Below are 22,754 nucleotides of genomic sequence, written 5' to 3' on the forward strand. Positions count from 1 at the left end.
CAATCCGCTCTTCTTACGGATGCAGCAGCAAGGGCCCTCAGAGGTCCCAAGGTGCCTGTGGTGAGAACCCAGGGCTCCCTACGCGTGGGTGTGTGCCCCCCCCCCAACTCTATCACATTACCGCTCTGCCTCTGGTTCTAACCCCCACACAGACTGCCTACACTGCTGAGGAGCCCAGGAAGAAGCTTCTCAGCTCCACACCAACACTGGAAGGAGGTTAGGACACTTACACAGAAGGCTCCTTTCTTCCACCGATGGCCTTTCAGAGTACGGTACAGACGGCCAGCAGAAAATCCACCAAACACCCTGTGAGGAAATGGCAGGGGTCCACACCATGGGGATTTGTTAGCTGGAGGGCAGGCTGCCTGTGCCAGCCCCGGAATCCACTCAGACACACCTACCCCATGAACATGAAGAGGAAGCAGGCTGTGGTCATGAGAGCTCCCCGGCTGGAGGGCGACAGCATCCCGAGCATGGCCACGACTGTGGAGGGAGGGGGAGAAGAGACAGACAGGGTGGCTGATGGCCAGGGTCCCAGGCCCCAGCCCCCATCCCAGGCTGGCCCACAGGGCCCAGGGCAGATGAGGCTAGATGAGGCTCCCTTCTCCCTTGGCCTTCCTGACAGCATACTCCCTTGCTCTCTACAGGAGAAGACCGGTCTTAGCTGGGGTTCACAGGGGAGCAGCAGTTGCTGGGTGCTGGCTGGCCACATCTTCACTGCAGCTTCCAGCCCACAGTGCACTTGCAACCAGCCCGGCACCGAGCTGAGACCATTCTGAATGCCAGCTCACTGCACCTGCCTTATCAGCCCTGCAAGGTGGAGGCTGGTTATCCATTTCTCAGATGAGAAAACGGAGGTTCACAGAGGTGAAGTGAGTTGTCCAAAGTCACAAAGCTTGGAGGTATGAGCCTGAGATACAAACTTAGGCAGATCAGCTGCTAAGAGATTATATCTTAAATGTTCTTATCACAAGAAAAAAAATTATGTAACTATGTGCAGTGATCAATGTTAAACTTACTGTGGTGATCATTTCACAATAGACACATACAGCAAATTGTTGTTCTGTACATCTTAAACTTACACAGTGTTATATATCAATTAAAAATAGTTAAAATGGTAACAAAATTTTTTAGGCAGACTGACTTCAGAACTGTCTATAATTACTATATATTAGGATTTTGGGGAGTTGTTTTCTCAGAAAAGACCTGGTGCTGACTTGCGTAAGTCACTTAACGCCTGACTGCGGAGGGAGGCCAACCTCACAGCACTGATGTGTGGCTTCGCTGATGGGAGTGGACGTGGTAGGCGATCCGTGGTGCCGGAGAGCTCTGAGGGGCAGCAAACCACCAGAGCCTGGTGCTGAGAGGACCCGGCCCTCCCACTGCCATGAATGACTCTGTCTGGCCCAGTGATGCTGACGTGCCCCGTTCCCCAGGGGGGGAGGCCACCCCTCTCTCAGACTCAGGCCTGTGCTCTCTGGTGACAGGACCCCACCCTCAGCCCCACCAGGCCCACTCACAGATGACTATGAGGATCATACAGAAGAGCTGAATGCCTGAGCCCAGGAGGGAGCTGAGGATCATGGGGTACTGGGGGGGCCTGAAGACGTCACCATGCACCAGCTTCCACCCAGACTCTTCCATGGTGTCTTCCTGCAGCAGAGGGTCAGAAGTGAGGCTGTTTCTTGGGGTCCAAGAGGAGGCAGCTCCTGCAGGGACCCACAACCCCTGACTAGGGCTGAGGGTCCCTCAGGTGTCAACCAGCCTCCACTCCGACAGGAGTGTAAGCAACATGACATAGTACTCCCCAGAGAAGTGTCACATGGAAAAGGAGGGCACAAACGCGAGGCTTATAGCTACATTAAAGGCAAACCTCCTCCCCAAATTCCGCAAGCCCGATGAATGGAAAAATAATGTAAACATCAACACACTGAAATGTTAACTGTGAGAGTTTTTGAGTGGTGAGATTTAGAAGCCATTTTTTTTTTTTTACTGATTATAAAAGTAGTATGTGCTCTTAATGTAATAAAAAAGTGAAAAAAAAATTTTTGGCATATGGCATGATATTCAAATGAATAAAAAGTAATAAATGTTTACAGTAGAAAATTTTTTAAAAATCTGGAAAGACTGAACAAAAGATCTAAAACTCATAAGTAAACATTCAGAAATTTAAAAAACCCCAGAAAGACAGAGAAAATACAATAGTTTACACTCCCGGCACTTACTGATACCATTGTTTTGATGCATTTCCTTTAGCCCTTTATGTGTGTGTGTGCGTGTGTGCGTATATATATATATATTACACACACGTATGTACGTGTATATATATATATATATATATATATATATATATATATGCATATGTATATATAATTGTTAAACACTAAAATTGGAACCAGACCCTATTTACTGAGTACTTTGTTATTTTCAGGTGATGCTTGATCACGAGCATTTCCTCATTTCCAATAAGTACTCTTTGCAGTTAATATTCTAATGTCTGTACAGCTTTGCATTGTATACTGCCCATCTCATAGCCAATCCATTATTATGGAATACCAGGCTACATCCAGTTTATTTAAATTATAAATAAAACTATAATAAATATTTCTAGACCAAGTCTTTGTGGTTTTGATGGTTTCCTTTGGAAAATTCTAGAAGAATTACTGGGTCAAAGCAAGTTAACTATTTTATAGTTCGTGGTGTGTAGAGCCAATTCATAACTCTTCAGAAAACTACCAATGTACTTGCATGGGTGGTGTGGAAAGGTGCTTAGCTCCCGTCAACCTTGCTGCCAACGACTACTACATGAAAACACACTTGGACTGATTTGAAGGTCCCAAACTGTCTTCTCATAACTGTTTGAATTTGTATTTGGCAGGGGCGGGGGCAGGGGCGGGAGAGATAACCACCCCTGAGGTAAAAATGGTTTTTCACATGTTTCCGAGCCATGTAGAGTTCCTAGTCAGTAAATTTTTTGTTCATTCTCAGACTCGAGATTTTGGGACTTTTTAAAACCAGTTCTTTTAACTATTGCCTCTTTTTTCAAGTTTGTCGCAAATACTGTTTGGCACTCTTCTGTTTTGTCTATATATTCTGACATGCAGAACAGTTTGTAGATTTTTCTTTTTAAAGTAGGTCCGACACCCACCATAGGGCTTGAACTCACGACCCTGAGATTAAGAGCTGTGTGCTCTACCAACTGAGCCAGCCAGGCGCCCCCAGTTTTCAGATTTTTAACATCACATTCATTAAGTTTTCTTTCTGTGATTTCTCCCGTTGTTTTTATGCTTAGCAATTAAAACGCTTATCCCTATCATTTTGGGTCATTAAACATTTTTTTTCCTTTTCAAACTACTCTATGACACACACACACACACACACCACACACACCCTGGGTCATTAAACATTTGTTTTCCTTTTCCAACTACTCTATGAAACACACACACACACACACACACACACACACGCACACACACCCCACCCTCGGTCTGGTAGGCCCGGAACCCTACTGCTAGTCTGCCCTCCCTCTCCAAGTCCATCCCTCCCCAGCCAAGATCTCGTACAATGTCATCCTCCTTGTTATAGTTGGCAATGTCCTTCCGGAGGGTCCGAATGATGATCATACTCAGGATGCCTGAAACAAACAGGGGTGGGGAGAAAGAGGCATGAGCACTGCCAATGGAGTCTCGTGGGCTGCATGCCCTCCTGCGCCTGGGGTTTCGCTGAGTGCCGGCTGGCATGCCTGGCTTCCTCCGGTGGGCAGTGGCTAGGCGGCTGCCTCACGTCCTCTGCTGAGCAGAGCTCCACCTCAGCTATCCAGAGGTGGGCACACAGAGGGTCACTCCCCTGGCAGGGGAAGGAAAGAGCCACTGGGATGGGTTTGGGCAGTCCAAGGACACTGCTTTTTATTCCAGGGAGAACAGCGCCCCAGCTGCTCCCTGTCTTGGTCCTCCTGACCTCTGCAGCCTCGCTTCCTCCTGGGCTTACCTCCCACGCCGCCCCGCTTGCTGTTCTGTCATCACTTCACAGTCTCCATGCCTCTACTGGGGCTGCTTCCTGTTCCCCTGGCCCGCGATGCCCCACTCTGCCCTGACGGCCGCTCCCACTTCAAGACTTACCCCAGGCATCTTCGCCTTTCCACACCCCAGATGGCTCAGAGGCCCCCCACTTGTACCTCCACAGCACCCTGTTTCCTCTCCAGGCAGCCCAATATAGTGGCTAAGACAATGGGTTGTAGGACTTCAAGCTAACTTAACATTTTAGGCTTGGCTCATGGAACCTGAAGGACTGAGAGGTTTGTGAAGTGCTTATGAACACAGCAGCTGGCCCCTCAGTAAATGTTTAATAAACAGCACCTAGCATTATCTCTGCTTCCCATATGACACTGAAGCGACCGGTTTCACTCCACCTCTGCCCACTACCCTCCCCCTGGCTCGCCGGCCAGCTTCTCACCAAGCTTGTCCCACTGCAGGGCCGTGACCTTTGCTGGACCAGTCGTTCCCTGGGTCTCTGAATGGTGGCTCCTCCCCACTTAGAGAGGTCTTCTCTAAAGCAGCCTTCATCCTTTCTCAAGAGTTGTGTATCTGGTCACCCTGTTTATCTGCTCTATAGAACTTATCACTGTCTGGACTCAACCACTTCTCTGCTTTTCTCTCTCCCACCACCAGAAGAGACTCTTTGAGGGGCTGGGCTTGCTCAACACCATATCCCCAGCATGTGGCCCAGCGCCTGCACGGACCGGCAACAATGAAATCTTGCTGAATCAATCAGTGAAGGTGTGCATGAAGGGATGTATCCCGTCTTTCCCTAGGGAGCTCTCCAGAGTAGAGACTGAATCTTGTTCGCCTTTGCACACCTGATGCCTAGCACAGACCCTGATGTCTGTTTTTGACCAACATGTGGCCCCAAGAGCACCCTAGAAGTCCCCCTTCAGTCGTGTGATGTCTCAGGCCTTCATCCCTCACCCCCTTGTCTCTCCACCTCCCATCCCACGGATCTCTCACCTGATAGGAAGAAGACCACCACGACAGAGTTAATGATAGAAAACCAGTGGATCTGTACATCACTCATGGTCAGGTAAGTATCCCATCGAGAGGCCCATTTGATGTCACTTTCCTGGAGCGGGGGGGAGACAGGGTGGAAAAGCAGCACTCAGAGTCAGGCCTCGTGTTAGACAACTCCTGCCCAGACCAGAACCCTCCTCCCCTGCCATGGGTTCCGGCCCCTTCTCACCTCCCAGTGTACAGAGTAGGTGAAGTACAGCTCATTTTCCTTGCTGGGGTCAATTTCCTGGGGTGAGGAGTTGGTACCCTCAGGCAGGATGCACGAACTCTTCTCATCTGCTTTGATGTCTGTGAGAGACAGAGACTCAGTCTGTTCCTGTGGGGACCAGTGCCACTACCCAGGGCTGCTCTGGGGCGGTGCCCTCGAGGCTGCCTGCTGCTGGAACCCAGGGTCTGAGTGGAGACAACAAAGTTATTAAACTTCCTCCCCAGAGCCCTGACCTTCCTAAGAGCCTTTGGAGCTGCCGGGTGTGGAGGAGGGGCTCTGAGTCCCTCATCTGATCTCTCTTCACTCAATTCAAGCATTCATGTATTCACTTAATCAGCCCCACTGAAGAAGAAAAACACCACCGAACTCCTGCTATCATGTTTACTCATTCACCCAGTCCCCAAAGTCCCAGCATGTCAGTAACTCAATCACCCAGATGCTTCTTTTTTCATTTATTCCTCCGTTCATCCCATTATCTGTCCATCCATTCAACCAACCACCATTTAATAAGCACCTACTCTGTGCCCAGGGCCCTGCTGGAGAGATAATGGTGAGAAGGAGACAGAGTCTCTAAACTCCAGGAAACGGTTGAGGGGAGAGATGATGTCAAAAATATCATGCAATAGGGGCGCCTGGGTGGCTCAGTTGGTTAAGCGGCTGCCTTCGGCTCAGGTCATGACCCTGGAGTCCCGGGATCGAGTCCCGCATCGGGCTCCCTGCTCGGCGGGGAGTCTGCTTCTCCCTCTGACCCTCCTCCCTCTCATGCTCTCTGTCTCTCATTCTCTCTCTCTCAAATAAATAAATAAAATCTTTAAAAAAAAAAAAAATCATGCAATAAACGTGACACTGTGCTCACGGCACTCACCAGGACGGGCGCTATAATGCTCTGAGAGCACAGGATCTATGTCTTACATGAGATTTTTGGATATGATTTTGTTTGAAAACTAGGTTCCATAGCTTTAAAAAGAAAAAAGAAAAAAAAAAAAAAAAAGCCAGAAACCCACGACCACTGTGGACAAAGGCCAAGCCTGCTGAACTGAAGTGTGCCCTGGGTGAGCAAGGGCAGACAGGTGAGAAGCTGGACCAGCTCCTATCACACCTATAGGGCTGGGCTCTCAGATATCCCGCAGAACTGTTGACCCTGGGCCAAGTCTCGTCTCTGCCAATCACTTACACAGAGGAAGAAACACAGAAACCAGTTGCCTGACTGCTCTGTCTGCATCCCTGCCCCTTGTTCTTCAGCCGAGGGGAAGCTGGCTGGCTCTTCCGAGAGGCCCAGGCAAGTCCTAGTTGCTGTCTGTCCTCGGCCAAGTCACCAACCTCTCTGAGTCTCCGGTTCCTCATCTATAACTACCACACACTTCTGGGGGTTGCGGGAGGTGGTAAACTGGGAAGGCACCAGGCCAGGACACAACCAATGTCAGCTCTCCCCTTGCTCACCGCTTTCTCTCACGGGAATGCAGGGACCCTACCTTGGCTGGGCCCATATGCCACACTGTGGCCTATCAGCCATCTCAGAATCAAGTGCGAGAAGACCCTGGGTGTGGAAGCCCAGGCCCATCCAGCCCTGCCCCTCTGGTCATACCTCCCCACTCACCCTCCAGCCTGATGCTCTGGGGAATCACCTCGAAGCGGACGACGCGGTATGTGTGCTCCTGTTCCTCTTCCAGGTCCTCCCGGTGGTAGTAAAGGATGAACGAGAGGTGATTGTGCAGGTAAATCTAAAACAGCAATGGTGAGAACAAAATACCTAGCGGTCAAGAACCAACCAGAAAATCATCCCAGGTATCAGGTCCCTCCCCTTGTCCAGCAGGCCCAGCCGTTTCAACCTGCTAAAAGCACTGCTCTCACAGCACTCCCGCTCAGAAACCCTCCAGGGCTCCCTGGGGCTTTACCAGATAAAAGCCTGGATCCCTTAAGCCTGGCATTCATGGCTTTCTATCATGTGCTCACAGCCCGTCCCTGCCCCGTGAGCAGTCCCCATGGTGCAGCTCTGTTCCCGGCATTCACGCCGGCTAGGATGCCACCCCTGTCCGCACTCAGCTCAAGCCTCCCTATTTTTCAAGGCCCGCCTCCCCCGTGACAACCTGATTGCACAATGAGCTCTTCTGAGCTCTGCTGGCGTTGAGCTCGGCACGAGCACCATCACCGATGGCAACTGGGACTTAGGACGCAGGGTCCTACGTGGGCAGTTCTCTTCCCAAGTGGGGTCGGAAGCCCTCCGAGGTCAGGGGCTATGCCTCAAAAGAAACGGTTTTGTCCTTTATTCCCTAGTAGAAGGCGCTCAGTTTAGAAAATTAGAAAGACAGGAGAATCACTGTTACTATCATTGCTATTATCAGCTATTATTAGCATATTTCTCAGAGGCCGCGCTATAAAGTAGCAGACACACAAATCATCCGCTTTACTCTGCTTAAACAACCCTAAAGGGCGGCTATGCACACCGCAGGCATTTTACAGGTGAGGAATCAAAGGCTCAGAGAGGAAACAGGCAGGCTCAAGGGCACTCAACAACTAGTGAGTGGTGGAGGTGGGGCCCAATACCCAGGGAGCCAGCACGCTCCTGACCACTATCCTACCTAGCTCTCCTACATACTGTTGAAATTCCATCTTTGTTTGTTTTTTTGTTTTGTTTTAATCTTATAAATACGGAATCTGACTTTTTGAGGGACTGTGCCTTCCACTTCCTGTGTAGCATCTGCCAGAGCCTTGCCCAAAGCACAGACTCTCGCAGACCACACCCAGGGGCACCAGGAGAAACCTGCCTTGGTCATCCCACCTTTTGTTATAAACCTAGAGCTAAATATTTCCGCCTTCCCTGTGGCCCCAAGGGTTTGTGACTTACCAGGTGAAACTCCCCCAGCCCTTCGAGCACGCCGAGACACTCTACCTTGTTGACATCTGTGAAGCCGAGCCGGTAGCCGTGTTCAAATTGCACATCTTTTTCCTTCTTCTTGTCATCACCGTCGCGGTTGGAGTACAGCTCCAGCCGGGTGGCCACAGGCAGGTTGTCGGCGATGCTGGAAACCCAAGGCCCCGCTCAGTCCCCCTGGACCGCCTCTCCCATCTGTGCCCCACCCCACACCAAGTCGGGGCCAGCAGGGAGCAGAGGACAACTTACAGGTGGACATAGTAGTCTTCCGTGATCCGCTCGGCCACAAGCCGGCTCTGCTCCATGGTCAGGGTCACTGGCTTGTTGGACTGGCTGCACAGAACCTCACACTTCTTTTCGCTGTTCATTAGCACCTGGAAAGGGGTGTTGACAATCCGGTCCCCTCTCAGCACCTCTCCTGCCGTAAGAGAGACACATGGATCTCAGAGCTTCAGCCCTGAGGTTGCTGAGGTCAGCAGAGCCATGGAGACACTGCTGACTCGCAGGGCCCTTGGCAGTTCCACAGCCTGGCACTCGGTGTGCTACCCTACCTGGAGAGAGCTGGCCCCTCCGACTCCCACCTGTCCTCTCCACCCCCTCTGTGACATGCCACCAGACTTTCCAGGGCACATCAAATACGCCTCTAGGCCTCATGGGCAACTTCTTGCCCGCGTTCCTGGGAAACTCCTCACCCTGTGAGCCCAGTTTCTGTTTCCCCTCTGGGAAGCCCTTCCTGACCTCTTCAGGGCTGAGCTCATCACTCTCTCCACTGATTTCCCTCTGTGTAGAGGCAGCGTCGTACAGCGGTGTAGACAGGACCGGCTACCGAGCCCTTGCTCTGCCACTTAACTATCTTAGCGGTCTCGGCCAAGTTACGTAACCTCAGTGAGCCTCAATTTCCGTATCTGTAAAATGGGGATAATACCAGTAGCCATCTCACAGGGTCCCAGTGAGAAATCAAGTACGAGGCACAGAGCAGGCCAGCAACAAATACCATCTTTATCGTCAGCATCACCTCCGCACCGTTTCATATGCTGACGATGCGACTTTGCGTGACTTTGCACCGTGCGCTGCCATGTTAAGGGTCTGCCATCCCTGACTATGAGCTCTTTTAAGGGCAGCAATGTTTCCCATTGATTTCTGTGTCTTCAGATCCCAGTTCGGGCAGGGAGGGAGGTGGGGTAAAATCCAGCACCTGAGATTTTTAGCCAAAACAGGTTTTTACTAATGAACTGGCACACAGCAGCCAGGAGCGCAGGCGCGGAGCAGCTCAGGGCTGCCAACGACAGCCAACGGCACTTTCATTCTGAGCTGTTCCAACGGTTCTACCGGGATGATGTGACACTGGGGCAAGCTGAAGACTGACCAAGGCCAACAGACGAGGCTAGCGCCTGCGCACACACGGAGTCCAACACGGGCCTACCAGCAGGGACCTGCCTGGAAATGGCCCTCTCTGCCTAGTCAGTCATTCCTTCATTCATTCACTCATTCCCAGCATCTACCTGGTACTGCTTATGTGCTGGGCCCTGAAGATGCGTTGCTGAACAAACTCACGGAGCTTATGGTCTAGTGGGAAGACAGACTTGGTGAAATCATCATGTAACAAGAGGAACTTGCTCTAGACATGGGGAGCAGGTCTAGGACAGTTTCTCTGAGGAAGGGATGTTTGAAGTGAGCTCTAAAGGAAGAGGGGCATTGACTATGTAAACAGACAGAGGAAGAACATTCTAGACAGAAGGAACAGTATGTGCGAAAGCTCCTGGGGGTGGGAGACGTGTGCTGAGCTGGAGAGGCCTGTGTGGCTGCGGTGGAGAGAGCAAGGGGGAAAGTGACGTAAGGTGAGCCCAAGAGATGGGCTGGAGCCGGACCTCAGGGCCTGTGGGCCGTGGCCGGAAGTCTGATCTTTATCCAGAGAGCGAGAAAAGGCCGTGAAGGGTTTCTTTTTCTTTTTCTTTTAAAGATTTTATTTATTTATTTGAGAGAGAATGAGAGACAGAGAGCATGAGAGGGAGGAGGGTCAGAGGGAGAAGCAGACTCCCCGCTGAGCAGGGAGCCCAATGCGGGACTCGATCCCGGGACTCCAGGATCATGACCTGAGCCGAAGGCAGTCGCTTAACCAACTGAGCCACCCAGGTGCCCCCGTGAAGGGTTTCTAACAGGGATGGAGGAAGACATGACCTGATTCTGATGACAGAAGCATTGCACTGGCTGTTTTGTGGAGAAAACACAGAAAACGCAGGGGACTGGCTGGGGCAATGCCAGTCAGCCATGCGAGTGAGCAAGGACGGTGGCCGGACTGGGCGGTGCTGGGGGTGGACACAAGCACGCGGGGTCAGGAGCTACCGAGGGGACCGAGGGGGGCCGGGTGCGGACTGATACGAAGGACGAGTGAGCAGTGGTGGGAGACTGAGGTTCCTACAATGGGGTGCTAGGTGGGAAAAAGGAAAGAAGAGCAAATTTAGATAAAGGCCTTTTTTCGGTTTGGACACGTCAAGCAGGCAGTTAGATACCCACATTTCGGGCCCCACGGACAGGTCAGGGCTGCGGGTGGAAGCTGGGAGCTGCTGGCGTGCGAACAGTAAGCGGCAGGACGCAAGCTGCACCCCTGAGCGAAGTAGCAGCCCAGGCAAGTGTGGACAAGGCACTTAGGAGCGGGGGAGGGAGAAGAGGGGCTCCCCTTCCCCCCATTTTAGAAGCCGAGTAAGGCAGCTGAGTCTACAAAACCCAGGGACGGACTGGCCAGTGGAGAGCAAGGATGCCAGTAAGACATCTGCGTGGTCTGCTGTGGAAACGATTCGGGTCCCCTTCTTCATTTCACAAAGAGGACACTAGAAGCAGACAGGGGCAGTGACTTGCCCATGAGGTGACTGCCGTGGTGCTAAGCTCTTGGGCTCCTTCCTCCACACCACGCCCTACTGCCCACTTCTTTTTAGTCTACAAGAAGCTCACCTGAGGAAAGGAAGAACATACACAGAGAGGAACAAGGCTGTAGACCAAGTAAGCAGGTATCACTTCTTGATATTTAGAAATTAAATTTACACCAAGAAAGAAGGTGTGCTGGTCTGGAACAGCTCATCTCTAATATGCAAATGTTCCTTTTAACTTTTTATAGTTGGAGCAGATTGCCGGCCAGGCTAAATGAGCAACAAGCTACAAATGTGGACCCTCTAGGAGAGTGTGATGTTGTACTCCAGTACGTCTACCACAGACACTCCGACACACACCACGGTGCGGATCTCCATCAGGCACGACCACCAAGAGCACAGCCCTCAGATAGCCCAGATGAACCTCTCTGGAGAAGGCAGTCTGGACAACAGCAAGAATTCTGTTTTTAGAGTTAAAAAAAACCCTGGGTAATATGTCAATTTCTCCACCTATTATTGGCCATGCGATCTGTGGAGCAAGTCTTTTAAACCCTCGAAGCTGCCGTTCCCACTACTAAGAAACGGGAGCAATGATATTGGTGAGGGACTGGGGCAAGGAACTGTACCTCCTTTTGCCTCACTTCTCTTACCTACGTCAAGGGGATACTAAGAGGAGCTACTTTGTAGGGCTGTCGTGAGAATTAACGAAATTAAAGCACAGAAGTGCCTAGAACAGTGCCCGGCTCACAACGAGAGCCCTATAAGTATTAATGGTGGTGATGATGAGAACACAGAGTATAAGGCTTGCCATCTAACAGGTATTTAACCAAGGAATTTTCTCCTCTATTCAGGTAGGACACTAACATTGACTGAATCCTACTGTGTCAGACATGGGTCAGAAGTGGGAGAGAGAGAGGACTATAAGGCATGATCCCTCCACTCTAAGAACCCGTAGGCCATGGAAGGGAGGCATTCCAAAGACAGAATGAGATACAATATAACAGGATAGCTTCTGTACTTATAAAAGTTTCCATTTCTGTGAGAACATTCCCCAGCTTCATGGAGGATGCAGCAGTGGCTCAGAGGGCTTAAGGTCACCCAATATCACACCAAGGTGTGCCCAACTGCTGAGCCATGGGCTGCCAACGAGTCCACACCAGCTCATGGGCAAGGGAGGAGCTGTTCTGTGGTATGGAAAGGGAAAAGAAGGGTAAGTGAGCAGCCCAGAGAGTCAGTGGAAGTCAGCCCAGGCCCCAAGACAACAGTACGAGGCAAGAAGAAGGGACAGGAGGTGCTGCCTGCTTTGGGTTAAGCTGACTGCAAGGCCTGCCTCCTGCTGGTCTGGGACACCCAATACCTGGTCGTAGATACACTTGTCAGCTAGGGGTTCTGGAAACATCTGAGCCAGGGGTAGCTCTGACAGAGAAGGCAGACCTTTCGGAGGCCTGCTCAAGAACCAGTTCTCGCCTTTCTCCTTCCTAAGCTATAAGAGGAAAGTCTCCTAAGTTCCTTGAGGTCAGGGACAGCATCTACCCACATTTTTATCTCCAGGACTCAACACCAAGACGGGCACAGGGTAAGTATTAATAATCGTGTCAGGAATAGAGGCTTCTAAATGTCTTTTGCTTTAAGCCTGAAATTCTACCAAATGGAGAATTATCTGAATTAGAATAAAATGGCTACTATTTATGGAACACATATGCCAGACACTGCGTTGGGTGCTTCACACATTATTTGAGGCAAGTCTTGCACAGTCACTTAGCAAGAACTACAGTGATGTCTCTGCTTCCTTTAGGGCCGGAGGTAACCACTCACTCTTTTAATTAAAAGCAGAAGAGGTTGCAGAAACCATGAAAGAGAAGGGAATATCTAGAAATCAAGGTGAGAGCCGGTCTGAGCAGTCGCCACGGGCTGCAACTCTGAAGTCCTACTACATGGACTCCAAGCCCAGCTTAGCTGTTAATTAAAAATATAACCAGAGGCAAATCACTGCACCTGTCGAATGGGCATAAACATGGCAACTGCCTCCCCAGGGCTGCTATGAGGCTTGAATAAGCCACTATGTACGTAAACTATGTAGAACGGTGTGCAGCACACAGCAATGTCAGGGTTAACTGCTACCATCGCCACGTGAAGATTCGGCCTCCCCTCCGGGACAGGCTGACAGTGAGAGAGAACTTACCCAGATTCTCTGCCTTGTAGGTTATTTTGCTGGGCTGGCAGAAGGGCAGCGAGTAGTATTCATACGGTAGCTGGGTTCGAGAGCTGGTCAGCTTCACAGCCTAGTGGGAGAAGAGAGGCTGTTGCTCATCAACCCAGAAACCCAGACGGCTGTTTCAATAATCTACGCCCCGCGCCCCGTACCCACACACACTGGTACATTAGCAACTCACTGCAGCACGTCACAGCTGCGGTACACTGGGTACTATACGGTCTACAATTCTGAGTGATTTCATGTTTCATTTAGTTTTAGACTATATTATAGATCTTGTTTAAAATAATTACCAAATTTAATACATACTGAGAGTCTGGTATCCTTTGACTCTATAATTTCACTTTTGGGCATCTTTCCTAAGGAAATAACTCCAAATGAGAATAAACCTTAGGAACAAAGAGGTTCACTTCTTACTCATAACCACAGTGCTCTCCTGCTTGCAGTTCCTCGAGCCCGTCCAGCTCTCTCCCACCTCAGGCTCTGCACCTGCTGCCCCTCCCCACCTGACTCCATGCCTGTCCGGCTCCTTCGCACACTCAGGTCCCAGCTTACGGCCCCTCACCTGGAAGTCCTCCTTAACTAGCTCAGCTAAGGGCATCCCCCCATTTGCTCTATTCCAACATGCGCAGTTTCCTAGGTAACATGTCTGATAAAACAATTATTTTGTTTACCTGTTGTTTAAAAAAAAAAAATCAGTCTCCTCCTAGAATTTAAGAGTTAGGCTCCATGAGGACAAGGACCTACAGAGCCAGGCACACAGCAGTGCTCATTAAATGTTTGCTGAGTGACTGAAGACAGGAAAAATGGGAAAACAAGTATAAGCCCCCACAATGGGAAACTTGTCAATAAATCATAATATACTCACATTCAATGAAATATGATGCAATCATTAAAAACAAGGTTTAAGAAGACCATGAAGGAGGGGTGCCTGGGTGGCTCAGTCATTAAGCATCAGCCTTCAGCTCAGGTCATGATCCCAGGGTCCTGGCATCAAGCCCCGCATCGGGCTCCCTGCTCCGCGGGAAGCCTGCTTCTCCCTCTCCCACTCCCCCTGCTTGTGTTCCCTCTCTCACTATGTCTCTATCTGTCAAATAAATAAATAAAATCTTTAAAAAAAAGACCACAAAGGAAAATGTTTAGGAAGTGATGCACGCACACAGAATATAGCTCTGGAAACAGTGACGGTCATAGGCAATGCCAAACCATAGATAAACAGAACTAATCAAAATGTTACAAAAAATAAATTCTGATCCACATGCAAATAAAATTATCTTGGCTATTTAGGAACTACCAACCATTCCTATGCACCATCTAAAAAAGTGTAAATAATTTTTAGAATCCAGGTCCACGATTCTTATTTAAAACTCATAATTTGGGGGCGCCTGGGTGGCTCAGTCATTAAGCGTCTGCCTTCGGCTCAGGTCCTGATCCCAGGGTCCTGGGATCGAGCCCCACATCATGCTCCCTGCTCAGCGGGGAGTCTGCTTCTCCCTCTCCCACTCCCCCCTGCTTGTGTTCCCTCTCTTGCTGTGTCTCTCTCTGTTGAAAAATAAATTAAAAAAATCTTTAAAATAAAGAAAGAAAGAAAGAAAGAAAACTCATATCTTGGAATTAGGAATTATTTTGGTTTTAAAAGGGCAGTATGGACAACACCCCCCCAGCTGGATCTGGGGCAGTACGCCATATTTAATGACTGCGCAAAGAAATGCAAAAATATTCATTCTAAGTGGGATAAATAAAGTCAAACACTTCAGGCCAAGGCTTGTCTATGAGAGCCTAGAAAACTGGGTTTCAGAGGTTTTTAGATGTTGGACTAAGGGACTGAGGACTACAATTAAGCATTTCATAAACTGCTTGAGCCGAAATGGCCAAAAAGTTACTGTCTATTATAACAGCCTGTTATTTTGTGTTTCTTACATTCTCTCTTTCTGAATAATCAAAAAAGAGTCCACGTTACAGAGATTGAGTCCCACCTTTATGTTCCCTCCACCCCTCCCGCCCCTCCCTCCCCAAAGTGTACCCTCTCACACCCCCAGCCTGTCAGGTCTGGAAGCCAGAGACACCCTCTCCTCCCTGGGCCACAAGCTTTGCTCTGGAGGGGGCTTTTGGCAGAAGCACTGGGAAGAAGGGTACTGCGGTAGGTAAGAGATGGAGTAGTTAAGGACTAACCCTATGTCTTCCTCACCACATGACCTTGGGCAAGGTGGTTTACTTCCCTGGGCCTTGGTTTCCATACCTGTGAAATATACAGTAACTCTGTAAAATATACAGTATCTGCTTCAGAGCGTTCTTGGGGGGCATCTGAGTTAAGTCACTCACCCATAATGCCTGGTATGTAAATAACCCTCAATAAATGTTACTTTAATTACTCTTCCTGAAAGTTACAAGTCTGACTTGGGAGGAAGAAATATGCTCACAATAATGCAACACATGTAATGTTGCGTTTACTCATTAATTACTGCTTAGTTCTAAATGAACTTTTTAAAAAAGATTTTATTTATTTATACATATTATTTATTTATTTAGAGTGAGCAAGGGGAGGGGCAGACATATTTATCCACCTTGCCAGGCTATGTATTAGGAGCTCGTAACACAGCAATAATTGGGACAGAGAAGATCCTAGCTCTTTTAGAACTTGATTCCTAGTAGTTTTCATTTTCTTTTTAAACAAATGTATTATTTACATATTCATCCTCTTAACTGGTTAATTCCCCCTGGATAATCACAAGTTGCTTGTATGTGATGCCTCAAATAAGCATGACATGTAGCAATCTGCAATTTCACTAATACCTAAAATGTGATGGCAAACAAAGGGGCATGTACATGATGGCACATCCTGTGGCTGGTCCTTTGTGACCCTGTCTTCTGCTGTGATGCTCAGGAAAAGATAAACACTTGATTTTCACACAATCTTACTGCTTTGCTTTTGCACAGACCAGTTAAGATGTGGTTCAACACAAAAAGGAGGCAAGAAATGTATGTTTATTTTAGGAACAGAATTTATTTTCATAACCTTATAAGTTTTGTTAGCCCTTTTTACACAATCACTAAGGGTATGAAGGACTACTTAAAAATTTCAACTACACATTACTTTGCTAAGGGAGGAACAGTGTGGTAGTCAAGTAGTTGGGGATTTACGGAAGGTGAGAGAATGCCAAGTGTCCTACACTGTAAACACTGCACAGAAAAAAAAAAAAACAACCCAGAAAAATACCAAAGTATTAAAAGTGGTTATATTTGGCTGATGACAGAGGAGAGTCCCTTTGGCTGGGAGCCCTTGTACAAGGTTACGCCCCTACTCTGGTGGTAGTCTATATCCAATGACTGTTTCATGGAGGGATACAGAGAACCAGTCCTCTTGCTTCAATCTGGAACAACTCCAAAGGGCCAGGCATTCCAGTTCTAGAGCTTCCCACAGGCCTCTGTTGTACCACGGCTCAGTGTCTCCCTCTGCCCTGTCCTGCTTCCCTCACTCCCTCCCAAGTGCTGACCCTGAGAGCTTATCCAGGCAAACTGCACCATATCTCCACCTTGGAGTTTGTGCCCTGGGAAACCAGATCCAAGAAGATCCACCACCAACCCCTACCCCTGCTTGGGGCTCTGAAAAGGCCACCAACACAGTGCGCTGCTAAAGAGCCATTAATCAACATGCCAGCCTACCCACTGCCCCCGATCAACCATATTTTAAGTGACTCCCTCCCCACCTTTGCCAGTTGATTGACCCACAGTGGGCATCTAGCTTGAAAAGCAAAGGTGCCTGGTTGGATGGCTTCTCTCTAGACTTGAATCGTTCATGCACCAATTTGCCTCATCTACTTACCATTGATTCTACTATTTATTTGAATCTGACTCATTTTTAGAGAAATACATTTATTTAAGGAGCTAATACTACATCACTATTAAAAATGGAAAACCAGGGGCGCCTGGGTGGCTCAATCGGTTAAGCGGCTGCCTTCGGCTCAGGTCATGACCCCAGGGTCCTGGGACTGAGTCCCGCATCGGGCTCCCTGCTCAGCGGAGAGCCTGCTTCTCCCTCTCCCTCTGTCTGCCGCTCTACCTACTTGTGCTCTCTCTCTCTCTGTTAAATAAATAAATAAAAATCTTTAAAAAAAAAAAAAAAAAAGGAAAACCAACAACAGCCATAAAATCATGAGTTGAAGTAGCAGCTATATTTCTTAATATATATTAAAAGAACATAGGTATTAAAATAAAATACATTTGTCAACTCCTTAAAATCATCTCATATACCACCACTCAGACAGGCCAGACGCAGTTTGGAAAACCCGAACTAAAGAATCCAGCTGGTGGCAGAAGCTGCAAGTGAAAACACAGAGGCCGTAACAGGCTGTGTATGTGCAGACAAGCTGAGTCATGTGGAGAGAAGCTGGCAACAGAGAGGAGGATGGAGCCAATGAAACAGGGAGGCAGGCTGAGAGAGACAGACAGACAGATACGCACACACCTAGAAACCGAGGCACGCATGAGGGTGACAGTGAGAAACAGAGCCAGGGAAAGAACCAGAACCAGAGCCAGAGAGAGAGCTGAAGAGGAAGAGAGGGACACAGAGAGAAGACACGCGTATAGGCAAAGCTGCAGAGGGGGAGAGAGAGATATGAAGAGGCAGAGCTGCTGGAACTGTGGGTTCCCGAGGGCACTCCCCTTCCAGCCACGCAGCAGGCAGCAAACCTGCTTTTTGCCATGGTAACTGGCACTGGCTTTTGTTCTCTGCAAGTGCAGGATGGACAGGACCATCTCACCAGGGTCCTCCAGACAGGCTGCCCCGCACAGAGGCTCCCACAGTCCGGCATTGCACCTACCTTGATTTCTACAGGGTCGTTCTGGTGGAAGTTGATTGGTGCAACCCCAGGGACATAGAAGGCGCGTGTATCACGCATGAGAGAGAGAAGCAGCAGGGCCCACGGCAACCAATCCTGCTTTGGAAGAAGAGAGGTCATAGTTGGAATGGGGGAAAGAAGTACATATCTCTCTGGGGCAGATCAAGTCATAGCACCTCCACATCTGCTTTAACTGACCCAGTCTCATCCCCACGCTGTAAGCGCTGTCTTCCAAATGCCCCCCCCCCGAGTCCCACAAGGCACTGATTCTGCACTTCCAGAAACGAGTCACAAAACGAGTGAAGGGGGCGCCTGGGTGGCTCAGTTGGTTAAGCGACTGCCTTCGGCTCAGGTCATGATCCTGGAGTCCCTGGATCGAGTCCCGCATCGGGCTCCCTGCTTGGCAGGGAGCCTGCTTCTCCCTCTGACCCTCCCCCCTCTCATGTGCTCTCTGTCTCTCTCAATCTCTCTGTCTCAAATAAATAAATAAAATCTTTAAAAAAAAAAACAAACAAAAAACGAGTGAAGGACTTAACATGGGGACAAAAGGGAAGACTGTAATCCAGTAGCCACAGCTCCCCACTTCCAGATCAATGTTCTTTTCACTATTTCACACTGTGTCACTCTCCAGTATAGCTAGCAGGAAACAAAGCTCCATCATGTTCCACCAATTCCCTTTTCTCTATACAGCAAGAGGCTCACTTGGTCAGGAAGCTCCTATGTGACCAACATATTTTCCTACAAGCCTTCTCCAGATTGTACTGACCTCATCATCTGCCACTCTCCTCCTCACTCAGCCCCAGCTATACTGGCCTTCTTGCTGTCTCTTGTCAGCAAGCCCTTCTCTACCCCTCAGGGCCATCACCTTTACTGTTCCCTCTGCCAGAATGCCCTTCCCAACATACCTGCATGGCTAACCTCATTCCTTATTTCATTCCGATCTCTCTCAAATGTCAGGTCCTCGGAGAAGCCTTCACTGCCGATCCTACCTAAAACAGCGTCCTCAGGGCTCCCATTCCCCATTCCCCACCCCTGTACTTCATTTCTCTTCATGGACTTATCTACAGACATGCACAATATGCATGTACATTATCTTATCATGTACAATATGCATTTGTTTATTTGTGCAGTCTGTCACCCTCCACTCGAATGTGACCGCTGTGGGAGCAGGGACTGTGCGTCTCCAGGGCTTGGCACCCAGCAGGCGCTCAGTAAATGACCTGCATGCAGGATGGTCACCTGGGAATTAAAGGCAAGAAAGACCAATTACTGGCCTCAAGAAATGCACTCCATCAAAATGTCTCTTTCCTTTCATTAACAACATGCTTCACCCCCTTCAAGGAACTAGATGAGCTTCCTGATTCTCTCTCCCCACCTGGTGTGAACAAGGAACTCTTACCCAGACACCTGGATCCGGGACTCACTAGTGCTCCCGCCTCTGCCCTCTCTCTCCATCCTCTGTACCTGCTGCAGCTATGCTGACCCTCATTTCTGTCTGCCGGACACTGGCCACAGCCTTCTGACCACCCTGCCTTCACAGCCCCTCCATCCTTCAAGTTACCACCACACACACACACACACACACTCTCTCTCTCTCTCTCACTCACACTCAGGTGATTCTTTCTGGAACTCAGCTTTATACGGAATCAGGATCACTAAGGGGCTTGCTAAAAATGGAGACTCATCTGCATTTTTACCACTAATCTAAGAGTCTGAGCTTGGTGCACTTTTTGTAGATACATAGCTTGGTCAAAGTCTTTTTTTTTTTTTTTTTAAGCTTTTATTTATTTTTGAAAGAGAAAACACGCATGAGTGGGGGGAGGGGCAGAGGGAGACGTAGGCTCCCTGCTGAGCAGGGACCCCCCCCCCCTCCTCCCCCACAGGGCTTAATCCCCAGGACACTGGGATCATGACCTGAGCCAAAGGCAGGTGCTTAACAAACTGAGCCACCCAGGTGCCCCCCAAAAAACTTTAATTTTAAAATAAATTTATGTTTACAGAAGAGCTGCAAAGGTACTGTAGAATTCCCATATACACTTCACTCAGTTTCCTCTAATGTTAACATCTTATATAACTACGAGCAGGCAAGGCTTTTAAAAAAAATAGTTTAAAAGCAATTTGAAAAAGTAGCACATACACAGTTAATAATTCAAACACAGTACAAATGGGTATACCGTGAAAAATAAATCTTCCTCCCACTTGGGTTCCCCATAGATAACTGCTATCACCAGTTCCTTGAAAATCCCTCTAGGGGCGCCTGGGTGGCTCGGTTGGTTGGGCGGCTGCCTTCGGCTCGGGTCATGGTCCTGGAGTCCCGGGATCAAGTCCCGCATCGGGCTCCCTGCTCAGTGGGGAGTCTGCTTCTCCCTCTGACCCTCCCCCTCTCATGCTCTCTGTCTCCCATTCTCTCAGATAAATAAATAAAAAATCTTTAAAAAAAAAAAAAGAAAATCCCTCTAGAGACATTTTACTCATTCACAAAGGGAAGGGCTTAGTAGTAGTATGGGTATGCCTTGAATACGACAACAACAAACAGAATTTATTCTTTCTGTGATGGAAAGCCTTCTGACTGTGGGCTGACTGCAGCATCTGATTTCCTCTCGATCAGATAATTTCCTCCAATTGACCTGTTGGCAGAAATTCTGGCCCTCACTCCCTGGAACCCCATGCTAGGCCTCACTGGTCAGTCTTTAGAAATATGAGCGCTTCCAGTGAGAGAAATAAGCCCCGTCCTCTTTGTACATAAATTCCAGTTAACTAAACTACAAGGAAAACAAATCCTGTAGTACTGGCATAAACTGCCACATAATGTTTGTTTTGTTTTGTTTTTTAAAAACTACACAACGCAACTCTGAATTTTTGAAAAATGATGCAGAAAACAGATAATCCTCGTACAAAGATACGATCAACAAACCACAGATCAATTGATCTTAGAGGAAGGATCAACAGACGAAAAATGGCAAAAGATATTTCCTAATGTGCTACAATCTTTGAATAATATAAGTTGGCAACCAAAAGCAATTCAGAAGTTCAGTTTAGAATTAATGACAGCATCACAATGACACTCAGTTTTAGATATTAAAATGTCACGATTTTGATAGTCTCATATGGCTAGAGGGATAATTAGAACACTTCTGGGGGGGCAATTTGGCACCCTATCAACCCCCCCCCCCCCCGGCGAAGTGTATACTCTGACCCTGCAATTCTACTTTCAGACATGTTAAGAAAAATATGGCAAATATCCCAAAATGTACATAAAAGGATGTTCACCACAGTATTATCTAAAATAGTGAAATCAGGGGCACCTGGATGGCTCAGTCAGTTAAGCGACGGACTCTTGGTTTTAGCTCAGGGCAGTACCCCAGGGTTGTGAGACCAAGCCCTGCGTCGGGCTCTGCTATCAGTGCCGTCTGCTTGAGATTCTCTCTCTCTCTTCCTCTCCCTCTGGCCCTCCCTCCCCCTTCACACATGTGCATGTGCACTTTCTCGTCCTCTAAAAATAATAGTAAAATAAAAATTAATAAACAAAATAGTGGAATCATTCACTACTTTTAATAGTAAAATATCCAATATTGGTGGAATGGGTTAAATTATGGTGTATTCACTTACCCATTTAAGTACTCATTAAAAAGGAAATATATCTATATTTTAAAGATTTTATTTATTCAAGAGTGAGTGCGCAAGAGAAAGCACGAGCAGGGTGTGGGGAGAAGGAGAAGCAGGCTCCCCACTGAGCAGGGAGCCAGATGTGGGGCTCGATCCCAGGACCCCGGGATCATGACCTGAGCTAAAGGCAGACGCTTAACCAACTGAGCCACCCAGGCACCCCTAAAAAGGAAATCTTTCTTGAGTAGGAATGTTTAAGCTTTAGATTTAAGTAGAAAAAGCAGGGGCTAGAACACTGCATAGCAGGATCTCCTCCCCCCCTTTAAAAAAAGTTATCTTTGAGAAAATGTTTAGCAGGCAAAATGGGTTATCTGAGTGATGGACTTTCTTCCTTTCTGTATATCTCTATATTCTATTTTTTCTTAGGGGATTATAAAGCATTTATATCACTTAAGAAAAATAATAGAATAAATCAGGAAAAAAAAATCACCACTCTAAACACCTAGGTTACAGTAATTCTAGCTCAGTATGGAAGGCCCCCCACCTGCTGGCCCCAAGATACCTTTCTATCAGCACCTTCCACCTTTTCCTTCTAAGCCTTCAAGAAGATCCCAAGATTGTCCTGGGCCTTGGTGAGCAGCCTTGGTCAGGTGAGGCTGCCTTCAAGCCTCTGCTCAAGCTGTTTTTGACACCTGCCCTCACCTTATTCAAGTTCCACCTACCCTTGAAGGCCCAGTGGAAATGTTTCTTTCTTCAAGAAACCCCTCAGATCTCCACAAGGGGAATTATTCTTTTCCTTTCTTTCCAAGGCACCTTGTAAATATCTCTGTGATGTCACTAGAGGAAGAGATGGAAACTACCCAATACCCAACTGAACTTTCACAACTATACATGTTCAAGGATTAGTGCTTAAGTTAGTTGACACATATTTAAATATGCACTTGTCTAAAGCACTGCTATAGTACATTTCATGTTAAATGATGGTCATCTAAGTTTCTGCCATCTCTCCACCTCCACTAATTGCTTGTCTAGCTTTGTTATGGGAGTACTCAAACAAATTAATAATAAGCACTAACCAACCTCTGATCTAT

The 22,754-nt window shown here is 48.3% G+C and overlaps 1 protein-coding gene across 2 annotated transcripts in view; it reads right to left on the minus strand.

Annotated features, from left to right (window-relative positions):
• Positions 1 to 22,754, minus strand: part of TM9SF4 (transmembrane 9 superfamily member 4) — a 55,692-nt gene that overhangs the window by 12,554 nt on the left and 20,384 nt on the right. For both annotated transcript variants that reach the window (XM_021689105.2, XM_044918517.1), the window contains exons 2-12: positions 18,040 to 18,153; positions 13,190 to 13,289; positions 8,393 to 8,561; positions 8,162 to 8,291; positions 6,869 to 6,992; positions 5,233 to 5,351; positions 5,004 to 5,115; positions 3,564 to 3,634; positions 1,521 to 1,653; positions 402 to 483; positions 231 to 306 (exon numbers count right to left, since the gene is read on the minus strand). In XM_021689105.2, the coding sequence (XP_021544780.1) occupies positions 231 to 306; positions 402 to 483; positions 1,521 to 1,653; positions 3,564 to 3,634; positions 5,004 to 5,115; positions 5,233 to 5,351; positions 6,869 to 6,992; positions 8,162 to 8,291; positions 8,393 to 8,561; positions 13,190 to 13,289; positions 18,040 to 18,153 (1,230 nt within the window). The remainder of the gene's footprint in view (positions 1 to 230; positions 307 to 401; positions 484 to 1,520; positions 1,654 to 3,563; positions 3,635 to 5,003; positions 5,116 to 5,232; positions 5,352 to 6,868; positions 6,993 to 8,161; positions 8,292 to 8,392; positions 8,562 to 13,189; positions 13,290 to 18,039; positions 18,154 to 22,754) is intronic.

This window comes from Neomonachus schauinslandi, chromosome 10 (genome assembly GCF_002201575.2).
Source record: "Neomonachus schauinslandi chromosome 10, ASM220157v2, whole genome shotgun sequence".
In the NCBI taxonomy this organism is placed as follows: Eukaryota; Metazoa; Chordata; class Mammalia; order Carnivora; family Phocidae; genus Neomonachus; species Neomonachus schauinslandi.